At 40.7% G+C, this 25,041-nt stretch overlaps 1 protein-coding gene across 1 annotated transcript in view; it reads right to left on the reverse strand.

Moving 5' to 3' along the window:
• The window catches only part of col15a1a (collagen, type XV, alpha 1a), a 101,829-nt gene extending 77,666 nt beyond the window's left edge, over window positions 1–24,163 (reverse strand). Inside the window, exons 1-2 of the mRNA XM_072679392.1 lie at window positions 24,015–24,163; window positions 23,812–23,885 (exon numbers count right to left, since the gene is read on the reverse strand). Coding sequence (XP_072535493.1) covers window positions 23,812–23,885; window positions 24,015–24,043 — 103 coding nt within the window. The 5' untranslated portion in view covers window positions 24,044–24,163. The remainder of the gene's footprint in view (window positions 1–23,811; window positions 23,886–24,014) is intronic.
• Between the last annotated feature and the right edge of the window lie 878 nt (window positions 24,164–25,041).

Raw genomic sequence — 25,041 nt, forward strand, 5'->3', positions numbered from 1 at the left:
ATATAATAGTAGGAAAAAACACCCTCTTGACACAGCGCTTCGCTCAGAAATACCTCACGATTCAGAAGGAAAATTCCACTTTATAAAGACTTTAACTCAATAATGGAAATGTTTGGTAAGAGATCAAGTAACATCCAGCCTACTAACACCTGCTCCTGACAAATTGCTACGGGCCAAAAATCAATAACCTAACATGAACGGAACAAAACAATGTAGGATATGTGGGCTCACATTACGTGGTGCTGAGAGATGGTGGGCGTTTGGGACTCAATAATGAACATCTGCGCCTGCTGATATTACGAGCCTCTGGGCAAATAATTATTTTGCCCTGAGCCAGGCCTGTTGCAATTGTGAGGTCATTACCCACTGTGGCCAAAGATGGCACTGAAATTTAGACAAGTTTATAGGCAAAGCTAATGTCTGGGAGCATTAAACTAAACGCTTAGCAGCAATAAGGGCCTGCAGATTTCAACCACTGACAGCCTTGATGAAGAGTAAATTGCTGCTGCTGTAACAAAATCTTAGGGCTTATTTTTTTCAACTGTTCTTTTCGGGCCAGGTTGAAGTTCCCTTCAAAGATACCTACAAAGTGTTGTCTTGCTGTGGTAATATCACTGTATTATTTATAAAAAGAATTAAAATCCTTGCTCCTAGGCTCCTGCCCCCTGCAGTTGTAAAGTGTATTTCACTTTAAGCATTAAAAAGTACCAGCAATTGTTGCAGGATTTTGCAAAAATGCACCACTGGTTTTCCAACAGTACAAATATGGAACTCTAAGCTTTAACAGGACGGCAGTGAAAGGGCAATGGGTACACGGCACTCAAGCAAATACACTAACAACTACGAATGAGAAGCGATGTCAGGAAGAGAATCTTGAGGTCTTTAGATGAACATGCTTTTTAGCTTCCAGGAAAATGTTCCAAACCAGCCTGGATGTGTGTGTGTATGTGTGTGTGTATGTATGCCAGGACAGAGTGTGTATTCCTCTGTAAGGCTCAGTTTGGAGCCATGTGTGTGGTCAGGGCATCAGGCTGCAGCCAAGACATACCCCATCACATCGCCCACACCATCAATGAGTAGTGTATGGTGAATTTGTCTGCTTCTGTACAAACATATACACATTCACAATACACACTCACGCTGTGTGCAGATATGTAAGCCCTATATGCACTTTCCCATTTACATTCTCAAGCTTGCATATGCCTATGCACACACTTATAACATACACATACACACACAGAAATGCGACAGGTAGGGAGTGAAGGAAAAGCCGTCCTTGGGCACATTCCTGTAATTCATCCAAAATTCTCAGGGAACAGGGGCTGCTTCTTCTTCCTCTACATGCACTTTCATTATGTTCTAATCTGCTGAGAACATAATGAGAAACTACAGGGTCTTGCAACCTGATAAATTTACGTTTATGATGTAAATGAAGTAGATAAACCCAAACAATCATGGTTCTTCATTATTTTCATCTAAAGGAATACAGGGCTTATTGTCCAGGACAGCCACAGCACTGTGCTTTCAACTCAACTCAATTAACCCCTTAACACTCCACGACTTATTACACCCCAAGGCGTATTACTCAGTAACTACAGGGAAGTCTGTACAAACTGGTGGGTCGATTCTTTGGAGAAGGGTTCTGGCGGTCCACAGGCTTTTTAAGGGGTTAAGTACCTCTTTGTGAATTGATCTATCCCTGCCCTGCACACAAATGTGTTCTTTTGTTGCTACCGTTGAGCCGTACATAAAGCTGACAGAAATCCAGTTCAATCCAATGAGAAATTGTAGTGATCTTTATAATAAGTGTCTTAATTATCACTGCATTTCCTGTTGAACATGCTGCACTACCAGGCTGGACATTGTTTTTTATGGCTAATCAGCTAACTAGCTTTATAGCTAACTAGACAACACATTTTCCATGAACAGTGTTGCTGTTCCTACAGATACCTCAAAAAGATACAAATCTCTAAGGATGCATAGGCATGGGAATTCTGTGCCGATGCCAGTATCTGATGGTATATATAGATGGAGAAATATAACATTTATTTCTGTCAGGCTATACATGCAGATATTTTTGCCTACAGAATCACCTACACATTCTGCTATTAAATTCATACTTCATTTAATCTCAGTCTAAAATATCAGTGAAATCTAAATCTAGGCAAAGATTGTTCGTCACAAAATGAACAAATAGCAAATAATGTAATTCCTAATATGGGAATTTGATGTAAAACATATGACAAAAACTAAATTAAACATTATATGGAACAGCCTTTTTGGCAGCTTTCAATAAAGATAGTCCAACCTCACAAAACCGCTGGGAAGTTCATAAAAGAACACATTTGCATTGGAGCATGGAGAGATAAGCTGTGTCAGAGCAGGAATCTGCAGGGACATATGAAACTTCTTGTTTCATATGAGTACAAGAAAAGATGTACTCTTCTTCACCCTTCTTCAGGGGCCTACCATAGGCTAAAGATGATGTCTTTCACATTTAAAACATTTAAAGGATGTCTTCTGACCTGGAGGAACAAATATAAAGCTCATCCAGAACCAGTAAGATCCAGTAAAACAACCATGTGTTCTACTGCAATGCCTCTTCACCACCAAGTACTACATTAAAAAACATGCCTTTGACTTTGACTACTGAAACTACTAGGTTTTACTAGAAAGAGTGTGTGTGTCTGGGGGGGGGGCATTTATGACCTTTATGATTTTTCAGGAAGTGGTTATTAGATGATTTATGTTTACCCAAGTTTAACATAAAAAAAACCACACAGTGTCTTTAGGTGGTTTAGATGTCACCACTCTGTAAATCACTCAGCAACAATCTGCACAGATCCCACTGAAGCGACGGGTAAAGAACCCCTGCAGATCTGCTGACAAATCCACAGAATCCACAAAATGTTAAATGCTGAATGCTGCAAACTGTTCATGGCTCAGTTTTACGTTGAAAACTGACCCACCTAAAGCTCTGTTAAGCGTATCAATGATGTATCATATAACTGCCTATACTGAGAGACTGAATTTCCTCTTGGAAGGAAACCAACAGTCATTTAAAAGTACACAAGGCCATCAAACTCTTCCCCTACTGTTTGGAGAAACAATTTAACTGAACGGTTGCATCTGTGTTAGTTTGGTGCCAAGAACAAGAGATCAGGAGGGCAGAAGACAGAAATTAGCTGTCACTCATCACTCGGGCCTGACAGTCTGTGTTTGATGGAATTTGATGGAGCCGTGATAAAGATAGGAACAGCATTATTTTTAATTTGTGAGAAAATGAGACAGGAGAAAAAACATGGGAAAGGAATTTGTGAGAATTTTCAGGACACAGTCTGCTGCTCCAACAGTACTGCTTTGTACATTCTTAGAAATGGTGCCAAGACGTTATTCAGCAGAGCCATATTTACGGCCCTGAGAACCTTTACAATGGAGGGTTCTTTAAAGAGCTATTCTTGTAAATGGTATATTTGAGGATGATGAAGCTTTACATATTTACAAGTAAAGAACAATGTATGTCCAAGCCTGAAACTTGAATCTTAAGCTGAACAGTTATAGCATTATAAATGAACATACTTAGAAATGTGTGCCGGCCTATTTAGAACTACTGTAAATACAGTTGAACCTCCAGGACAGCCGACATGTTGGAGCAGTGCCCAGACTAAACCTTCTGTTTTACAGTTTGGATCACTTTGCACGGAGCAAGATAAAGCGACCTACTGAAGTCTAACACAGCTTACTAAAGAAATTTCCGACTAAGTAGTGAACGACTATTGGCAAACAGCACATAAACACTTAAAAATTAATGTTATCAGCATGATTAAAAAAAAAAAGAAACCCATAAGAAACTCATGCTCATATTTTCAAATTTAATAACTTTTAAATGTTCTAATGTTATTCTCTTCACCTCCAGCTAATCAGTAATCAAGGCACTGCCGTATATTGACCTAAATGTTACAAAAAATCTAATAAATGCTGTGTTGTGTCTTCCAAACATAAACATCCTTATACGCTCACATCTCAGTAATATCTCAGCAAGCATGAAGAAGTTCTGTGTAGCACGTCCCATGGGTAAACCCCAAGGCACTCTATGGCCCCCATCTGTGTTTGAGCAGCTGTGAGGCAATATACCCAAAACCCAACGTTGTAATGTACCTAAAATTGCTGGCACTCTTTGGCAGATTGCCTTAGAGTTTGAGTGTGAAGCTTTCTGAGTGATGGGGAAGGTTAGAGACTGGGGGATGGACCAAGTGGGACAATTTATTTGCACTGATAAAGTGACAAAGACAGCATGGGGAAAGTGTTGACTTTTGAGGAGAACTCAAGTGGGTGTGAATTCTTTCAAATGTCAATGAGAGAAATAGAAAGAGAGAGCGAGAGACTGTGTGTGAAACAGTGGATTATAAACTGTAGACAAGACAGGCACTGTTGTATGTGAATGATGTCACTCTCTTCTCACTGCTAATATAATCAATGAAGACTGTCTTAATAAGAGTGATCAAAGAAAAGCAATTATAGGATTGCATAGTTGTGCAGTTTCAATCTATAGTTAATATGACTTTCTCAACAGCATGGAAGCAGTACAGGTTCACCAAGATTCTGAAAAGCTCCAGAACAGCATGGGTTCCTCCATCATTCAGAAAAGCTCCAGTACAGAACAGTACATCTGAGATTCCGAATAGCTCCAAAGCACCCTGTTTTCTCCAAGATTCAGAAAAGCTCTAGTATAGAACTGTTCCTCCAAAATTCAGATTAGTCCTAGTACAGCATGGTTCTCCATGATTCAGAACAGCTCTAGAGCATCATTTAGAAAAGCTCCAGAACAGCACAGTCCCTCCTAGATTAAAAAAAAGACTCAGAAAAGTTGTAGATCAGCATAGTTTCTACAAGACTCTGAAAAGCTTCTGAACAGCATGGTTCCTCCAAGATTCAGAGCAGCTTTAGTGTAACATGGTTTCTCCAAGATTCAGTAAAACTCCAGAACAGCACGATTCTTTAATGATTCAGAACAGCTCTAAAGCACATCGGTTCCTCTGAGACTCATACTCAAGTATATCATTGTTCTTCAAAGATTCGGAAATCTCCAGAACAGCATGGTTCTTCAAAGACTCTGAACAGTTCTAGAGCACTATTTAGAAAAGCTCCAGAACAGCACAGTTCATCCTAGATTCAAAAAAGCTCCAGTGGTTCCTCTAAGACTCAGAAAAGCTGTAGACCAGCATAGTTCCTCCAAGATTCAGAAAAGCTCCAAAGCTCCAAAACAACATGGCTCTTCAAAGATCCAGAAAAGCTCCAGAATAGCACAGTTCCTCCTAGATTCAGAAAAGCTCCAGTACAAACATGGTTCCTCTAAGACTCTGAAAAGCTTCAGAACAGCATGGTTCCTCCAAGATTCAGTAAAACTCCTTAACAGCATGATTCTTTAAAGATTCAGAACATCTCCAGAACAGCACAGTTCCTCCTAGATTCAGAAAATCTCCAGTGCTGCAGTCACTTCTTTCATTATGTCATTCTTGAGTTGGAGCCATGCATTTCAACAGCACTTTTTTGTTTCCATTAGTAAGTTTCCTACTCTTCAGTAATGTGGAGGGCTGAGATAGTCCTATAATGTTCCTAGCACACACTTTAGAAACACCCCTGCAGGAACTGGGTAATATTGAGTTTTGTGATTGAAAACAGCTGTCCTTCACATCACACTCAAAGTGATATCACTTTGTGATAAGGCCTATAGTAGTTAGGAACGTTTTGCACAGGCTTGTGAAACGGGACTTTACAGCACAGCAGCATAGATGATTAGTCTACTAAAGAATGGGCTATTTTTAATGAGTTAGAGGTTTTACAAGTTATTTTTATAGCATTTGTTCACAAAGATGTTGTCTCAGACCTTAACAATCAAGAAAATGGCAGTGGCAAATGTTCTGAGAAGCAATAAAGACTACATGTTGAAGGTATTTAAAGTTTTTGCAAAAGGGAATGTAACTCGGAAATGGAAAGATACACAATCTTTAAAATACAGGTGGAAACCACACGGAAGATTCTCTAAAGAACCACTTGGTAAATGTGATTCGCAAGTGTTATGCTAAATCCTTTATTTTAAGAGTGTGTTGTATATGGAGAGGATTCCAGATGTTTAAGGCAGCTTGTAATACAGATGGAGTGAAGTATTAATGAGTATTGATACCAGTGGTCTTACAGGACACAGCTACAGACCTAAACTATACCCAGGCTATATTAAAATCTTGTAGACCAGGTCAATTTTCCACTGACATTTCAAAAAAGGGATTATTTATTGCTACTGTACCAGTATATATTTGGCAGGGAAGTGTTTCCAAGACACGGAAAATGTTTAGCACACCACTGGCAAAAAGAGTGAAAGCTTGATTCATGGAGTACATTTAAGGGAATAACAAACATGGCCTATATAAACAGCATCACTGGCCAAGCCGTATTCGCTGGATGATCCAATGGCCCTGCCTCTACAGTGTATGCACTGCACACTTTTACTGACTATCTGCACTGTGAACCCATTTAAACTGTGTTGTTGCATCTTAAAGGTCCCCTCACCAACACACACACACACACACTCACACACTACATACTGTAAATATTTCTGCCTGAAAACTGATATATGTTCCCAATGGAGCAATCAGTCACATGTTTGAGTCGGTGCCGTTATTAGGGTTAGCCAAAAGCTTCTGATGTCTGTCACCCATCTGTGGAGCACTGCTTTGCGGAGCAACTTGGGGTTTCTGTGTGGCCTGTGGCGTCCCAAGAGGTTTACTCTTGCAATGGTTGGGAGGTAAGCAAAAGCATGGGGCACTCTTTCAGGAATGGGTTCTTTTTAGTACCAGCTTAATAAAGCAAAGCACTTACAACACTAAGGCAGTGCACACAACAGAAGCAGACAATAAATTGAGAGAAGTACCGCTAGCTGAACTGGAGTGTTAGCTACTGAAAGCCCTCATTCAGCTATAAAACATCTGCAGCTGAAAACACACGTAGTAGTTAAATGAGAATTTCCTTCCAAACGTAATAAGCCGACTAATAATTCCACATCAGAGAGAGAAAGATGAGAGAGTGAAAAATCAGTACTAAAACACTTTCACCTGCTCCTGCAATACAAGGAACTTAAGAAACTGTTACAGACGAAACTCATTTGCATATCTGTAGTATTTCCAATTAGATCTTTGCTGGCTTTGCTGTTTAAAAGCATGTTTGCATATCTTATTGCTCTGGCTTTTGAGTCTAAAAAACACTATAGTACATGTCCAAATGCTAGACACCTCGTCTAATGAATGCATGCAGACACTTTAAGTTGCACCCATTGCTGACACACAGCTTTTCTAGTCCTTTTAGAGAACATTGTAAGCCCTAATAAGTTATGTTTACTTAAATCATCTGAGGCAATTCGATGCCGCAAATGAATTTGAAGTTTTTAAAACTACTGTATTAGTCTTCTTACTGTGTTTGTCTAACCGATATCAGTAACTTTTATGGAATTAACACATTCTGACAGCTGTATATATGTTTATTTCTATGCATTTTAATGTTATGTAGTGTTGTACTGGCACAAACATGCCTACTGTTGAGATAGCTGCAAAGTTTTGAACAAATTCTGTGACTACTTAAGACTTAATACAGTACTGCTCATTGCCAAAAGGTATTTCCGAGTTCTAGTGGCTGCCTACACACCTACAAATAAAGGTGCTTTAAATGGTTCATGGTGTTATTCTATATAAGCTCTACTTTTTGTTTCATAAGGAACCATGTTTGGCACACAGACACGTGAGTGTGAAGAACCTTTTAAACCTTTAAACCAACAGTGGTTCTTCTATGACATTGCTCAAAGAACCATTTTTAGCCTCTTTATTTTAGAGAGTGTAGACATTTCCAAGACTAGACAAATAATTAACCTATGTCTGATGGCAAAGCATGTACCCAGAACTTCTAGATACTTTGTGTTATGTTTGAAAACCATGTTCAATTCCACTATAAATATGAAGATGATGGTCCTAAACTGGGCTGAGGAAAGATTTATGGCAAAGGGTTTTTTTCAGTTATGTTCAGTCTGCCTCCCATGAAGATACTGCAGTCCACATGTTGGACTGACACACGCATAGTTTGTAGGAGAGTCCACTCTTTACCCGCTCTCTAGTAATTTCTTGGAACACTAGTAATATGTCCAGGAAAGCAAATCGGTCATTTTCTAGCTGATGTAACAGCTATAGCCATGTACAATAACTGATACTGAATGAACCCCTAAAAGTAACAGTCATTAATTTGATTTATCACAGAAGCTAGCCCTGATTCCTTTTCCAACTTTACTCCATAAGTTTCTGCTCTTTGACTCCCTTTTTCTGTGACATAAGATGCTTCTAGCGGCCCTAAATCTCACTTCATGTCTTGTCCCCTCAAATTAGCATCTCTGCTGCCCTCAAAACCTTCAGCTGTCTCCCTCATGACCTCTGTATTTCCTCTGCTTTCACCCAGCCAGCTTATAAGTTTTCCTTTCCTTTGCTCCTCTCACCGCCGAACAACCTCTAAAAGGATCTAAAGGGCGATAATCTCATATAACCCTGTGACACAAAATATAAACTTGCAATTGCTATCAATTCTACACAGTACTTGGCAAAGCTGTAAAAACACACATAACTAATAAGCAAGCAAGTAATTTTTAAACATCTCCTCGCATTTCCACTGAACCACATGCCGACAGATGAGGCCACCGCAGCCTTATTCCATGTCCCCTCGTCTCAGCTATGCGTGAAATAAAGAAAGAGACGGCACCATCCAGTAGAACATCAACAAAGACCTTAGCTTTTGCGGGTCTTCAAAATGAACAAGTCAAAATAAACAGAAGAGAGACACACTGACAAATGAAAACCACTTAAGCTGCCACGACAAATATGACCCTTCAGAAGGCCAGCCAGAGACATCATAGCGCTGGAGGATATTTAAGAATATCATCTGCAGCTTTCTGAGAATCCAGTTGGCCAGAGCTCAGGCACTATTCATTTTAGTAAAGAAATTTATTATTAATGAACGTGGCTTCAAATACGCATGTTTCATTTGCAGTAACTCAGGAGCTTGGTTTGTTTTTGATTTGCCGAATTGGAAAATAAGTCCAAGGATTTTGAACAAAAGTCATACATAAAATCCTTGCTGCAAGCCTACAATTTAGCTGGGTTTTGTTCAGTTTTGTACTTATTAAGTCTTTTTCTCAGTACAGTCTGCTTGTTTGATTCAACACAGTGGTTAACAAAATGGCTACTGTCTCAACGTGTTTGGCATTTGCTCTGATATGACAGACTTTGACACTGACTTACTGGCAGAAAGAAGCCATGCATTCTCAGCTGGCAAGCCACCTCTGGAATAGTGAAACAGCCGTGGTTTCCAAGAAAATATATCACTTGGACTCAAAAACCCACCAAAATAAAAACAAATCGTCTTCGTAAATGAGAGGATTCAATCAAATACAAGACCAAAACATTTCACTGAAGGGACTGAATACAAACTATGGTCAGAGATATATAAGCATAAATATCACATAGCCCAGCTTTTTACCCATTTTTACCCCTTTGAGGTTGTATTTTTCTGGACTGGTGAAAATGGCTTGAGTTCATTTATTCACGTATTTAGTTGATCTGAATAAAACCTGCTTGTTACCATATGAAGTAAATTTCCTAGTCGTGATAAACTTTTTTTTTACAGTGCAGATGTAGGATTTTAGTGCCATCAATCAATGTTGGACAGCTACTGTTGCCCAGGATGAAGTCTGGAATCAATCGGCTCTCCGGTGAGACTGTACTGGATCCAGGCACCTTGCATTTACCTCAACACAACTGGAAACAAATCTACCTCGTAATGAACGGGCTCTCCTAAAACTCCATCTGTTTCTTGGATTGGGTTGCCTTTTACAGTGACCTACTCTGTGGTTTTATGGAGCAGGTTAGACCTGAAGCACAATGCAGACATTTTGCAGATCTCAGTTGTACACTATATGTCCAAACATACTCAAATCAGTGAATTCAGTCAATTTAAGAAGCGGCGCACATGATCCTGAGGTCATCATGCCCAATATCATACATCTTGAAGGTCTTTCAGCACTGGGCTCTCTAGCAGTGAAACTATGTTCTCTGAAGCAATGGAGCACCATCCAATACCTCTGGGATCCACAACTAATCATCCTACATCAGCACCTGACCTCACTAACGCTCTTATGGCTGAACGCAATCAGAGCTTCACAGCAATGTTCCAACATTTAGTGTACTGCAGCAAACAGAAGACCAACTACCAATGAATACCCTCCATTTCAGAAGAAAGAAGAAATGTTGGATGAGCAGATGTCTGCAGAACGCAGCTCTTTTGTTCACCACAGCTAATGATATGTCAGAGTTATAGAGTCCTTCAGTAAAAAGTGACTGCATGCCACCACAGTCACGTTCTCGCTGTCTCTTCAAACTTTGTCAAAAATATATGACATCATCACTTCCAAGAGCTCTGTTCCTTCCCATTTACTGCATTTCGACTTCAAGACCTAATGAAAACACAAGCTTAAGGGTTCTATTCTGGACTTATGTCAATAAAACCATATATGGTAATAGGGCACACACATAGGATTTCTAGACCTGACTCAGCAAGTTGCTCCTGGTGATGGGACTGACTCAATGGATTCAAACCAGTTGGATTGTTCTCAAAGTAATGGTGACTCAAAAAAAACTGCTCCAGGGCAGGTGTCTGGCTGTTAGATTTGGACTGTTGGACTGCTTTTTTCAGCTAGAACCTTTGTATCTTTAATTCTAGCATAATACTGTTAGTAGAGCTACAAGCATTACACAGGGTTTGAGGGTTACCTGATCTGTGTTTAAAAGGAAGCAGTCCAAAAATTCTTTTCAGGGCCTACACACTTTGTCTGCAGTTTAATACTGATTAATAAGCAGTCTATACTGTAATACTGCTATTGGTTTCTATGTAATTCTCTGAGCACTTAAGTAGAATTCTGTTTCTGGAAATCTTGGGTTTGTTATTGTAACTTGTTGGATGTTGCGAGTGGATTAAACTATAATGTGAGCACAAACGTCTGGGGAGTTTTTAAAGAGAAATGGAGAACAGTGGTGCAGCATAACCCCTATTAGCTGTACTAGCACCCTGTATAGTACACATACTATACATACTATATAATCTTTAAACTGTATACATACATTTACCTCCCCCTACCAATGCTGCTTATTTTTCCATGTCATCTAACTAGTGTGCTATTGCTGTTTACTGGCATTTCTATTTTTATTTACTGAGAAAAGCTTTTTAGACTTGCCAACAGTAATCGATTAGTGGTGATTTATGTAAGATTAAGAGCTATTCAAGCTGCTGAAGCTCCACTCTAATATAAAACAACACTCTATATCCAAATATTTGTGAACACCGCTTCTAACAAATGCATTTAGCTCCATTATGTTGCACCCATTGCTGACACAGATGTGTAAATGCACACACATAGCTTGTCTACTCCCTGTAGAGAAAAGTACTGCCAATATGAGTCTTTGGAGCTAATAAACATTAACCTATTGGCACCATGCATTGAACTGTCTTCTCTGAAGTTATGGTTGGTGCTCCATCCAATACTTTTAGGATGAGGTGGGGAGTTGTGGATGAGGTAAGGTGGTGATCATCCAACATCCTGACCTCACTAACCACTGATTGCAATCAAATCCTTACTGCAATGCTCCAGAATCTAGTAGAAAGCCTTCTTCCCTGAACAGTAGAGACAGTTACTCCAACAATAGCAGGATCATTTTTTTTTATAATAGCCTTGATTTCGGCAGAAACAATTGCCTGGGCTTGAACACAGGGACCCTCAGTCCCCAGAAACAGGCAAGCAGCATAAACAGTCCTATTATTGTGGAGCAGTAGAACATTGTCCCATAGGTACTACAAACCATGTAATTAGTGCTTTTCAGAGGTTTTAGAGGTATTTTCTCCAAGCGTGTTGCTTAAGGAGCTTCATTTCTCCAGAGAGGAAACCCAAATGCTACATTTGATTATTAGCTACAATCCGTGCACTGTTGGAGGTATCTGCCAGAACAGACCTGGAACATTTTCAAAAAGGTGCGGGAGGTTTCTTGGCCCCACACACCTCAGCATGGGTAATTGCATCTTACTGAATTAAAGCTAATAGCACAAGTTCTGTCTGGATAGTTTGGCAGCATGGGCTTAGATATGATACCGTCTCTTGAAGAGCATATATGATATGAACTTCCTGAGTGCCAGTGCTCCACTGCTGTGCTCTACGTCTGCCAAGTGGTCGCACGTATGCTTTAGCCTAATCGTTGCTTTAATCATTTCATGACTTGGCTTGTGCAGCCTGACCACAATTTGTGAGCTATAGCGTCATTACAAAGCACCTCTCTGCAGAGTGAGACAAGAAGCCATGGCTGCACTCTAAACACAAGAAAGCAGCAACAGCTTTCACCATTAGACCTTTAACAGCTTAATCAAGCCTGTGAGGAAAGCGATGATTAGCCACTAAAACAATCCATTTGGGTGGGAAGACAAGGGATAAATAAACTTGTTAAATGAAAGAAACGAGAAAGGGAGAGGAATAGTAGGGAGTGTACAAGGCTCCATGTGGGCGAATGTAAATGTGGTAAGGCTGATGAAGAGCAGTCTGTTGATGCCTTTGCGGAAAGCCTACATGCCACCCCTGTAGGCCTACAGTATGTGTTGTGCCTCAAGAATGTGATGCAGCTGCAGCACAGCTGAGAAATGACATCCTTGCCAGATTTCTTCTATCTACTTAGCCATCTGTACTTAGGCCATTATCCCAGAAACATGACAAGAAAACAGGACCAGTTATCACTGATTGTGTCCAATTTAATGCACGGCCATATGTAACTAAACTAGAAATGTTCAAGCAGAGAAATGACTGCTGCAGAAGGTTGTTTTACTATGCATACCTGACAATTTCATTCACAGCATTTGGCAGATGCTTGTATGCACTAAACTAAATTACAGCTTAATCATGTTACAGCTCTCACCATTAGGTTTTTAACAGCTTAGACAAGAACAAAGGAAAAGCGATGATTATCCGAATGCCGTTCAGACTCTTGCCCAAGGACTCTTATAGGTAAAGCATAGTGTGTGTACCAAACACAGCAACACAGCACTGTGCATGCAAGATTTCAAACCTTCAGAACCTTCTGAATGATCTGAAGAGATTTTGCTCTGTCCAAATGCCTTAATCAGTCCTATCATTAAGAGTCATCATAGTTTTTTTAAACCTATATGTACAATGTACAAAAATGCTGATTTGTATATGTATATATATATAAATATTATTAATAATAGGACTGATTATGGCATCTCCACAGAGCAAAATGTCTTCAGATTAGATCTGTGTTTTGTTTTTTTCTGTTTTTTTTTTTTTAATATAATGGCTCAGTTGGACTATTAACTACAAATTGGTTTAAAGTGTGTACTGGTTTACCATCCGGTAGCATTATCATGGACGCCTTAAAATACCTTAGCTCACACTACCTTTGCAAAGGCAGGGCTACAAAAGGTGGCCACAGGTCAAAATATTCGAGTTGCAGGGTGCTTTTTTGGGCTATTTTAAAAATGCACCTCAGCCGCCAAACATTATACAGCAGACAGCAGGAAATGGAACCAAACTGCATCATGAGTGTATAAATGGATCCTTATCTGAGTAGCTGGAAACCTAAGTACAAAAAGGCAGGCGTAGCTGACTACAGCCGAGATAGAGAAAGAGAGAGAGATAAACAGGGTGTGTGTCTGTGTGGCATGGAACAGGGAGGAAGCGAGTGAGGCAGAGAGAGAAAAAGAGATGCGAACTCAAGGTGAAGTAAATGTTTAAATAAAGGTAACGTTAGCTTGTGCAAGCAAAGACAAACGAGAAGTCTAGGGATTTGTGTAGTCGAGAGTGCTCTGTGGCAGAGGTTCTCAACTCCAGCCCAAACCGAGATTAAAGTGGGTCCAGCCACAACCATCAAAACAGGCAAAGTCAATACATCTGTTCACACCATCTCGCTTTTCTCTGTCATTACCAGTTCTCTATGCTTGTGCTGTAACTTCTTTCATGTTCCGACTCACCCAATAAAAGTTCAGAGAAACTTTACTGCCTGCAGTGTATAGCCATGTGCACCCTGTGTAGGTTCAGCATAGGCAGTCATATCCTGTCTCTCTTGTAATCTGAAAACATGCACACCTGCTGGAAGTCCCCGCTGTTCTATTGTCCAGTGTTGACAAGAACTTTCCAATTGCTCACTCCATCCAGACTGGATGAAAATAACCTATAAATGTCTCTGTACTGCATATAGACGAACAAGTGCTGATAACACATTTACATTCATCACATCTGGTACCCTTATCCAGACGAGTCTGCATTATAAGGGAAAAATAAACCTAATCAGTCCTATCATTAAGAGTCATCATAGTTTTATAAAACCTATATGTACAATGTACAAAAATGCTGATTTGTACATATATAATCATGTTACAGAGGTCCGAGAACACCACCTGACAGCAATTATCTGCAATGATTTGTGATTATCTAAAGCAACATTACATTTATTAAATCTTTGTACAGTGGAGGATTGCTGGTTGGAATCCCAGGTCATGCAACCCATCATCAGCAACCGGAGCCCAAGAGAGCACAACTGGCCTCTCTCCGGGTGCGTAGATGTTATGCGTCTTTTCAGTGTGAAGCTGGCTGGCACAGGCTTCTGCAAGCCAATGAATTAGGCTTTCCTGTCTGGTTGCCCAGTGATGTTGCATCCACAATAGTTCGAAAAGAGGCACTGGCTGGTTAGGCATGTGCCAGAGGGGGCGTGTGGATTGGTGTGTAATTGGCAAAAATTGGCTAATATTGGGTAAACACAAAAATAGCTACACGTTTTTTTTTACATGACAGCAACAATAAGCAGTGATAGAGTGACCAAATCAGAATGTACTGGTAGAAACCTAATAAGTCGATACTGCCACACAAAACCCTGTATCTCCAAAGTGACAAATTTTTGCAAGAAGGAGAAAAAACTTCTTAACCTTTAAAGGAAAACAAAGTAAAAAAGATTTTATTCCAAGTTATTTTGGAGCATTTTCGTTGGTGCATTCATTATGAAATTTAAATACAATGCAAAAAACAAATGCCAGAATCAAATTATGTCAAAAAGTAAAAAACAACAAACAGATACAAGGTTTTTTGCATGACAGCAACAATATGCTATCCTGTGCCAGCCTGAACAAAGTTCTCTATATAACTATGGGCACATTAAAAGTAAAATTACATCATCAGTATAGCATTTCATGTTAGTGTAATCTTCTATGATCTGCTAAAGTAAATGAATAAGAAGAAATCACGTTTAATCAGTCAGTTTGGCTAGAGCTGGGTGATATGGAAAATATTTCCATCACAATATTTAAATACATAAATGTTTGTTGTGTAGACAAAATCACCAACAGTGTAAATAAAAAAAATCAGCTATCCAAATACTCTCCCGAACTGAGTACTGTGATTTTTACTCAAAATATGCTGCATTCCATTCAATCAAATAAGACTGATTACACTCTTTGTAATGAAACATGCAGTTAATCAGTGCTCTTTACGAACTGACGATATTCACGATACACTCATAAAAACATATTGTGTACCGCGATAACCAAATATATCACAATACGATAAAATATTGTCATATTACCCAGCTCTAAGTTTAGCTGTAAAATCAGTTTCAAATGAAAATAGTTACTAAATTATTCAATTTATCTTTTCATCCTCTTTCTTATTTTCTCAATACAACAGCGCCTCTTACGCAACTGAAATACCCTGCACTCAAAAATAAAGCAGCCATTTAAAGTAGAGTCCCATAATTACTTTGTGATGATAGACATATTTTAATAATAACAGGAAAGAACTAAAAAATAATATATAAGGAATGTTGCCATCAACTTGATTGTAGTTATATTCTTTATGTATGTTCTCAGAGACTGACTAACCAAAAACACTCTCCACTTGTTTCATATGACTCATATGATCATACAAGTAACAGTTGCATGTGATGAATTACTATTCTGTTGTACAGGAACGACCGACTGACTCTAGGGGGGGGGGGGCATATACTGTACTGCTCAGTAATATATGCCATTACTCAAAGGCTACCTATGGCGTTTATCTTTCCAGCGGCTGTAATGTGTCATGGAAGCTACGGAACCATCCCCTGCCTCACTTTCCTGTTTTACTTTTAGCCATCAGCATATTTCAACACAAATATGTTGCCCTTTTCAGTCAGGTCCTTTGCCATGCCCTTACACGGCTACATGTTTTCCAGAACTGTTGTTTGAACATTCTTGTTGAGGTCACACAACGAGTAGGCGATGGAGTACAACCCCTCCCCATTTGCCTTTGATATCTACAGTGTTTTATCGATTTATGGAGAGTGTACAAAGTTGAAAAGAGAGACATTTTAAAATTCAGAAAGATCACATGTAAAATTTAGCAAACAAAGACATATTGGGTTTGTAAAACGCTTTGTTATGCTGTCCACCTGCCTCAGCGTTTCTGTAATATAAGCAACCTAAAAATACATGGCCTACTTGTGATCTGTCCTAATGGGTACAGTGAATTACTTGGAGATGTCACAGCGGTAGTGAGATTCATCCTTTGCTAAACATCCAGGATTTCTCTGGAGGAGCACGAGGCTCAGGTTGCTGGGAGGGTACGGTCACTGTTTAATAAGCAGATGCTAAACAGATGCACGTTGGGCACCATTCTGAACCAAGACTGTGTTTACAAAACCAACGGCCAGGATAACTGAACCTATTCTCCTGGTCCAAAAGCCGTCATGTCTACCAGCCTCTCAACATCTCCAATATCTTTAAAATGAAGTAAGTACATCACAGTTATGGCATCCATCACTAACATGAGTGAAGATGAGTAAATGCCAGTACTATCCATTTTTATGGGCCTTTTTACTGAGATCACAAAAAATGAACAAAAAGAAATATACATACAGGCTGAGTTTGCCACAGTTTTCCCTGATGTCACTCTGGGAAAGTCCTGTCACTACAGCTGTTGTTTGGACAGTGCTGAAGACTTCCTCTTGATGCATTGACATTTTCTGTTTGATTTTTTCCAGAAATTGGAAGCAGAGTTGCTAAGGAAAAATCCTCTCACTTTTGTGAATCCCACATGCAAGCGAAGCAGCACAGTTGGCCTTCATCTATTAGGCTACTTCTCTAGTTGTTACATAAGCAGATCTAAGATATGGTTGACTTATTTTAAGCTGTTAATGGTTTCTGTGCAACATAACTGACTTATGGTAATTACAGTGAATCCCAAATCCATCCAGAAATTGGCATCTAAACTGCCTCTATACATGTTTCTAAAAAAAATGGTCACAATCTTCCACAGGCACCATATTGGCACTGCCATACAATAACTGGCAAAAACTTTACAGGAGAACAAAAATATCGTAATTTTCAATAAAATTGAAAGTACATCGATTCACCAGGTCATTTTTAGAGCATTCAACACTTTGCATGCCCTAAAAGTAACATACTTTACCATGTTCTGACCATCTTTTCTTCCTGTCAATGTAATCTAATAGCATCTAAAGCTGAAGGTCAGGATCCTGAATCCAGTTTCACTGTCTGAAAGGTGATCCTCTCTATCTTCCCTAAATGTCTTTGAGGAATGTAATACCAAAGCCATAATAGATGCCATTTTTGAGTTTGGACACATGGGTCTTTCTTTATTTGAAAAAGGCTGATTGTTTGCCCCCCAGCCCCTATTTGAGTGTGCTGGCGGTGCAACCAGATACAGCACATGATAATGAAACAGCTTCAGTCAGCTGAGTGAGCGTAAGAGCTCCCAAAACCAGCTAATGTGATATTTTAAATCCCTTATTGGGATGCTGCTGGTTGGTGGTTTCCACACTTGAAATCAGCATTCCCCACACAACCCTCACTAAAGAGAGAAATGTACAGAAAATTCCTCAGAACTCCCCAACGACAGCCCTCGCTCACTAAACCCATTTCAAGCTACATAATCATGCGAATGTTTTCCACACTTTGGAAATTTCTGTATTTATAAAATAAAATGTAATTGCTGGTATATAAACAAAGTCATTCAGAGTGTTTTATAGTAAATATGGTTTTGCAGAAAAAAATGAATTTTGTTCATTGGTAGTGATTGGAACCAGTGGGTGCACAGTCTATACTGTCATTTTATTTGCCATCCAAAACAAGTGGAGTGTTTTTATGTAATGTTGATAAGGGTAAAATGATAAAAGGGGAAAATCTGTTTTCTTTGGGAACTATATGCCAGTAACCACCTTATATTTTACCCTTCGCCCTGAATCTACGCCCCTCTGCCCTGAATGTACCTCTACGCCATGCATGTATTTTCCATTTCATGCCAAAAAGCTTTTGTTATCAGTTAGTACCATTTAGAGGCATTACATGCTTTAGACGTCTCGTTCCTATCACCACCACTGTGAGCAGTATTGACTCACTGCATTTTTTTGCGATGCATCACTTCACACCAAAGCACTCTCACTGTGATTTGCTTAAATTGTAAAAATTTAATTAAAAAAGCGGTGGAATTCCTCTTTAACTTCTCAGCATTTTATATTGGTGTCTAACTTCTCAACACAGCACAAACACAACCACCGCTTCATAGAGGAGATGATCCTGCTTCAATAATGTGGGTGAGAAATGCTGAACGAATGTTTCTCAATCGTGATAGGGCAACTCTGCACCCCTGAAACACTAATGGTAGGCCTACTACTGAGCAGAGTTCAGTTCCTCAGCTCTGGAACACAGGAACCCACCTCAATTCTCCCTTCCAGCTGTGTGGAAAACTAATAGAAGAGAGAAATACTTGATGTAAGGTCAATACAGATGGATAGAGTCCCAAACTACACTGGCAAGCAAGCTGCTTTGGCTGATAAGATAGTTTCCGCCATTAGGCCCACTTAATGTCAAAGGCAACAAAAAAAAGGAAAGCAGGAAAGTGAAAGGGGTTCTCTAGTATGCTGATTACAACCTGTATAGATGACTGTAAACAACAACCAAACACACACAGCAAGCAGACTGTGGGAATTAACACCCATGCTACTGCAGATGTGAAGCTTAGGAATCAAACAAACATTTGAATTAGAAAAGAACCTGGGTTCCTGCTAACACACGGAGATGGGCCGTTTCCATACCGACGGCTTTATTTCTTTTGTGTTTACAGCTGGGGCTGGAAATATTTGTCCCCAAACGGTCTGCCTGGCAAATACACAACAGTGCTGGCTGTGTTCTTCTACATGATGACTCATAGTGTTACAGAAGTCCTCATGGAAATGGCAACTCTACAACAGCCTGTTTCACTGAAGCCTCAGGAAGCATTGTGCGATATTAGTGATCACAGAGCAACACCTCTAACACACATCCACACATGCCTGCCTCACATTTCTTATAATTAAGAGCTATTCTTCCAGAACTGGCACAAAAAAAAGCAGTAAAACTGTTTTCCATTCACAAACCTGTCCAATTACAGCACTCCGGTCAGAACAGCCCTTCTACATTGTATTGCATTAAGCTCACAATTACCTTCGAGTGTGTGTTTCTTTGGCATGTTCCATAGCTGGAGCAGGTCACTCTCCAGACCCTGATTTTACAGACTGAAAATAATACAGCCTTTGTGTGTGATGTCATCCTTAAGGGGCCATTATATGGTCTGCGCTGCTTGACATAATAGCAATTTGCTAGTGACTCCTACAGATATGGAGTCTACATTTGGTCAACCATCACTCAGTACTGGGGTAATTGGGGTAAAAATCACAACTTGTCCTTCAGTGGTATTGACCTTGAGGACCATCACAAAGGCATGCACCTGACCTATCCAAGGGTATAAAATACCATAGTTTCTCTTGAGTCCTTGGTCTATCTGAAAGGGACAGTGCCTTGGATGCAACTGTCAATAGTGCAGTTTCTAATATTTGTAAAGAACTAAACAGGACTAAACTAAACTCTTAAGTGTTTGACCGTGTTGGGCTGAGAGAATTAATTCTGGAGTATTTAAAGTCCTTAACATATTGTCAAGAAACCAGAGATGACATAATGATGTCAATGGGTATCAGTATTGAGTTGATAACAGAAGAAAACAGTGCATCAGATTTTATAGGGTAGAAAATGATCAATCAAATAAATCACTATGAGATGTAATGTTGTTAGCTGTGTGTTTTGTCCAGTGGGGTAGAAGAGTGTTTCAGTAGTTTGAGCAAGATTCCCAACATTGAGATGGTCTTCTTATGCCAAGGCCTTCAAATAAAAACACCTAATTCTCAAGCTTAGCAGTTTAAAGCATAATTGAAGTCCATAAACACTGCGATAGTGAGGAAAAGTGGTATTATGCCATCTCTGTACCAAACATAAAGATCTAAAACAGTATAAATATGAATAACAATTTGAGCATAATAATTGGGTAGAAAAAAGTACACTATTTGGACAAAAGTATTGGGACACCTGCTTATCGATTGTTTCTTCCAGAATCAAGAGTATTAAAAAGAGTCTATCCTGCTATTGTAGGAGTAACTGACTCTACTGCCCAGGGAAGTAGGCTTTATACTATATTTTGGAGCATTGTTGGGAGGATTTGATTGCATTCAACAATGAGAGCATTAGTGAGGTCAGGATGTTGAATGATCACCACCCCACCTCATCCCCGACTCCACAACTCTTCCCTAACGTATTGGATTGCACAGCTCAATGCTGGGGGGCTTTATACCCCTCTAACCCATGCCTGGCATTATGCATGGTGCCAGTAGGTTCATGTTTTTTGGCTCAGGGAGTCATATTCTATTGGCAGTACTTCTCCACAGGAAATAAGACAAGCTGTGTGTGGGTAAAGTAGCTGAATCCATTCAATAATAATAACAGGGGTCCACAAACATTTGGAAATCTAATGTATATTGATATGGTGACCTTTGTTCTATTCTGTTACTATTGCTCACAGTATCATAAAACAGACCCCATTCTTAATAATGTGTTACAGCTCTTGGCCTCTGTAGCAAAGAGCTGACAAACATCTTGCTTTACTTTACTGATTAACTGTGAGCATCCTAAATAACAGAGCTGTGACAGGGCACTGAGCTCTTCTGCCTCCAGAAAGGAAGAAGAAGCGCTCTGCTGCCAGAGCATCGTGAGCATCATCACTGCTGTCCAAGCTCTACAATCTGCATCTAAACCTCCTGTCTTACTGTGTATGGAGAGATACAGGATGGTTGCATTCCAATGAGCTGACTTGTGTTGAACTTTTGAACTGATAAAGTTCTTCAGATGAGAGGCACAATGTGCTCAGTGTGATACAAGTCACCTCCATTCACCGCTACACTACTGGGCTGTGTTTCTCAGCGCTGGAGCTGGAGGAGCCCTATCTGGCACTTGACTCAAGTTGATGTGGGTGTGTCAGAGCAGAGGAAACACTGTGCCATGAGAAACACTGGCACTAGAACACTTTTCTGTTCAGGAACCAACACTAAACGTTCTAGACAGAATGCAACATTGGTCAGAACCCTTTTTGGAGGTATATAGAACCAAAGAACTATATGCAACAGAAGAAGAACCATTAACCATGCAAAAATGCTTATTTAAGTTTAATAGTCCTTTGATGTGTCACAGTTCTATACAGAACCTCTGCCCTTATTACAGAATGTCTGAAGAACACACTTCTTTAGGAGTGTGGAACCCCAAAGTGCTAATTAGACCACATGTATGCTGGCACGCTAGTTAGAATAAAAGTATGCCCTTTAGAACAAAAGTATTGCAGTTAGAATGCCAATACACTTCTACACTAGTTAGAATGCATTTACACCAGTTAGAACACAAGTACACCCGTTACAGCTAGCTAGCTAGTGCAATTAGAATGCCAACATACTGGTTAGAACACGGTAGCACTCTAGTTAGAACGCAAGTGTGCCGGTTAGTTCACCAGCTGATTCGAATGCCAACAATGTGCTTAGAACACAAGTAATCCAGTTAGAACACAAATACTCAGGTTAGAACACAGGTTAGAACACCGAGGTTAGAACACCAGCACACTGGTCAGAACCCACACACTCTGTTTAGAACGTCAGTACCTCAGTTAGAACGCAGGTACTTCAGTTAGAACACCAGCGCATTTGGTCAGAACTCTGGCACTCTGTTTAGAACACACCGGTACCTCAGGTAGAACGCCAGCACGCTGGTCAGAACTCTCACACTCTTATTAGAACGCAGGTACCTCAGGTAGAACCCAAGCCTTCAGTTAGAATGCCAGCACTCTGATCAGAACTATAGCTGTTAGAACATCAGCACTGGTTAGAACGCCGGCACAATGGTTAGAACTATAGCTGTTAGAACACCAGCGCTGGTTAGAACTATAGCTGTTAGAACATCAGCACTGGTTAGAACTATAGCTGTTAGAACATCAGCGCTGGTTAGAACTATAGCTGTTAGAACATCAGCACTGGTTAGAACTATAGCTGTTAGAACATCAGCACTGGTTAGAACTATAGCTGTTAGAACATCAGCACTGGTTAGAACTATAGCTGTTAGAACATCAGCACTGGTTAGAACGCCGGCACTGGTTAGAACGCTGGCACTGGTTAGAACGCCGGCACTGGTTAGAACTATAACTGTAGCTGTTAGAACGCCAGCACTGGTTAGAACGCCAGCAGTGCTTAGAACGCCAGCACTGGTTAGAACGCCAGCACTGGTTTAGAACCCCAGCACTGGTTTAGAACGCCAGCAGTGGTTAGAACGCCAGCACTGGTTAGAACGCCAGCACTGGTTTAGAACCCCAGCACTGGTTTAGAACGCCAGCACTGGTTATAACACCGGCACTGGTTTAGAACCCCAGCACTGGTTTAGAACCCCAGCACTGGTTAGAACACCGGCACTGGTTTAGAACCCCAGCACTGGTTAGAACCCCAGCACTGGTTAGAACTATAACTGTTAGAACGCCAGCACTGGTTAGAACGCTGGCACTGGTTAGAACGCTGGCACTGGTTAGAACCCCAGCACTGGTTAGAACTATAACTGTTAGAACGCCAGCACTGGTTAGAACGCTGGCACTGGTTAGAACGCTGGCACTGGTTAGAACCCCAGCACTGGTTAGAACTATAACTGTTAGAACGCCAGCACTGGTTAGAACCCCAGCACTGGTTAGAACTATAACTGTTAGAACGCCAGCACTGGTTAGAACGCTGGCACTGGTTAGAACGCTGGCACTGGTTAGAACGCTGGCACTGGTTAGAACGCTGGCACTGGTTAGAACCCCAGCACTGGTTAGAACTATAACTGTTAGAACGCCAGCACTGGTTAGAACGCTGGCACTGGTTAGAACGCTGGCACTGGTTAGAACGCTGGCACTGGTTAGAACGCTGGCACTGGTTAGAACCCCAGCACGCGTACTGGCGCGCAGCCTCAGCGCGTTCTCCACAGTGAGCGTGGTGAGGTGATGGAATCGGCGCTGGAGCCGCAGTAGATCCGCTGCTGTCAGTGCGTCCCGTGCAGCGCTAATAACCTCCATAACTCCACGTGATCAGAAGTCCCCTAAATAAACACTCCAGACAACGACTTTCATTCACACCGTGAAGCAGCGCGAGAGCAGCAGCAGCAGCAGCGGCCTGTTTAAACCAGCAGCAGCACTTCCAGACAGAAGCTCCTCTCAGCTCCAGGAGCTCCTCATCTCAACACGGCTGCAGTCAATGACAGAGAGCGCAGAGAAAACACGCTACGCTGCTTCTAGGAGACAGACTGAGCACAGCTTACCTTCCAGCAGCTGAAAGGCAGACCCCGGATGGCAGTGCCACAGCGCAGCGAGGCAGAAGAACCTCAGAGTGACTCTGAGAGGAGAAAAGTGGAAAGATGGCATGAGAAAACTCTCCCCTATCACTTACTCTCTCTCTCACACACACACACACACATACACACACACAGGCAGTGTGGCAGTAAACAGTGTTAGTGTAATTCACCTCAATATTGCAATGTCTCCCCGAGCCATGGCACAGTCTCAACGGTCCTGCAGCGCGCACCAGGCTGCCTCTCTCTCTCTCTCACTCTCTCTCTCTTTCACTCTCTCTCTCTCTCCTGCTCTCTCTCTCTCCTCCCTCACCTCCCTCTGGTGAACAAAGGCGGTCTCAGTCCGGCCGAGCTCAAGCGGCCCACGGAAAAACAGTGAAACCTGAGTCGCGCGGTGGAGCTGCGCTTTATCCACACCCCGCAGGCAGAAGGACGACGCGCGCCGTGTCTCCTCCTTTAAGATTTACGATAACGCAGGATCTCTCCCACTCTGTATCTGAAAGATGCCCAAACTCATATTTCAGAAGCCATTCAGATGCTGTCTCGTGTCCTCACTGATAAAAAAAAGGCCTTTGATTGCTTTCCCTCTTTTGCACATTTGCAGAAAGAGAGAACCATATATGCACTCTGTTATACGTATAAGTTCCCTGAGCAACTTTTAGGGGTTCTTCAGTTTAAAACTGTGGAGGAATCCCCTTAAAACGCTTTGAGGAACCTTAGAGAAAAGGTTTTTAGAAGAAGAAAGGTTCTTTGAAGGGTTCTCTTATGCACCTAAAGAGGTTCCTCCACAGTTTCAAATTGAACAACCATTAAAAGTTCCTCAAGGAACATGTACTTGCTCAAAGTATTGACCTTGAGACTCTCAGATTTGTAGAAAATCTTATTTGGGTACCAATTAAAAGAATTATGGGAAACTGATTTTCTCAGAGTCTCTTATTTGACAGATTTCTGAGGAAAGTCCAGATCATATATTGAGGCCACAAGATAATTTATTGAGGCCACTAGAAAATATATTAAGGCCACTAGAAAATATATTGAGGACAAAAGTAATATATTATCTTGTGACCTTAACATATTATCTTGTGGCCTCATTATATTATCCTGTGGCCCTAATATGTCACTACATATCTTTAATATATTGCCTCATGGACTCATTGTCTTACTATATTATCTTGTGGCCTCAATATATTATCTCATTGC

This window comes from Salminus brasiliensis, chromosome 5, assembly GCF_030463535.1.
Source record: "Salminus brasiliensis chromosome 5, fSalBra1.hap2, whole genome shotgun sequence".
In the NCBI taxonomy this organism is placed as follows: Eukaryota; Metazoa; Chordata; class Actinopteri; order Characiformes; family Bryconidae; genus Salminus; species Salminus brasiliensis.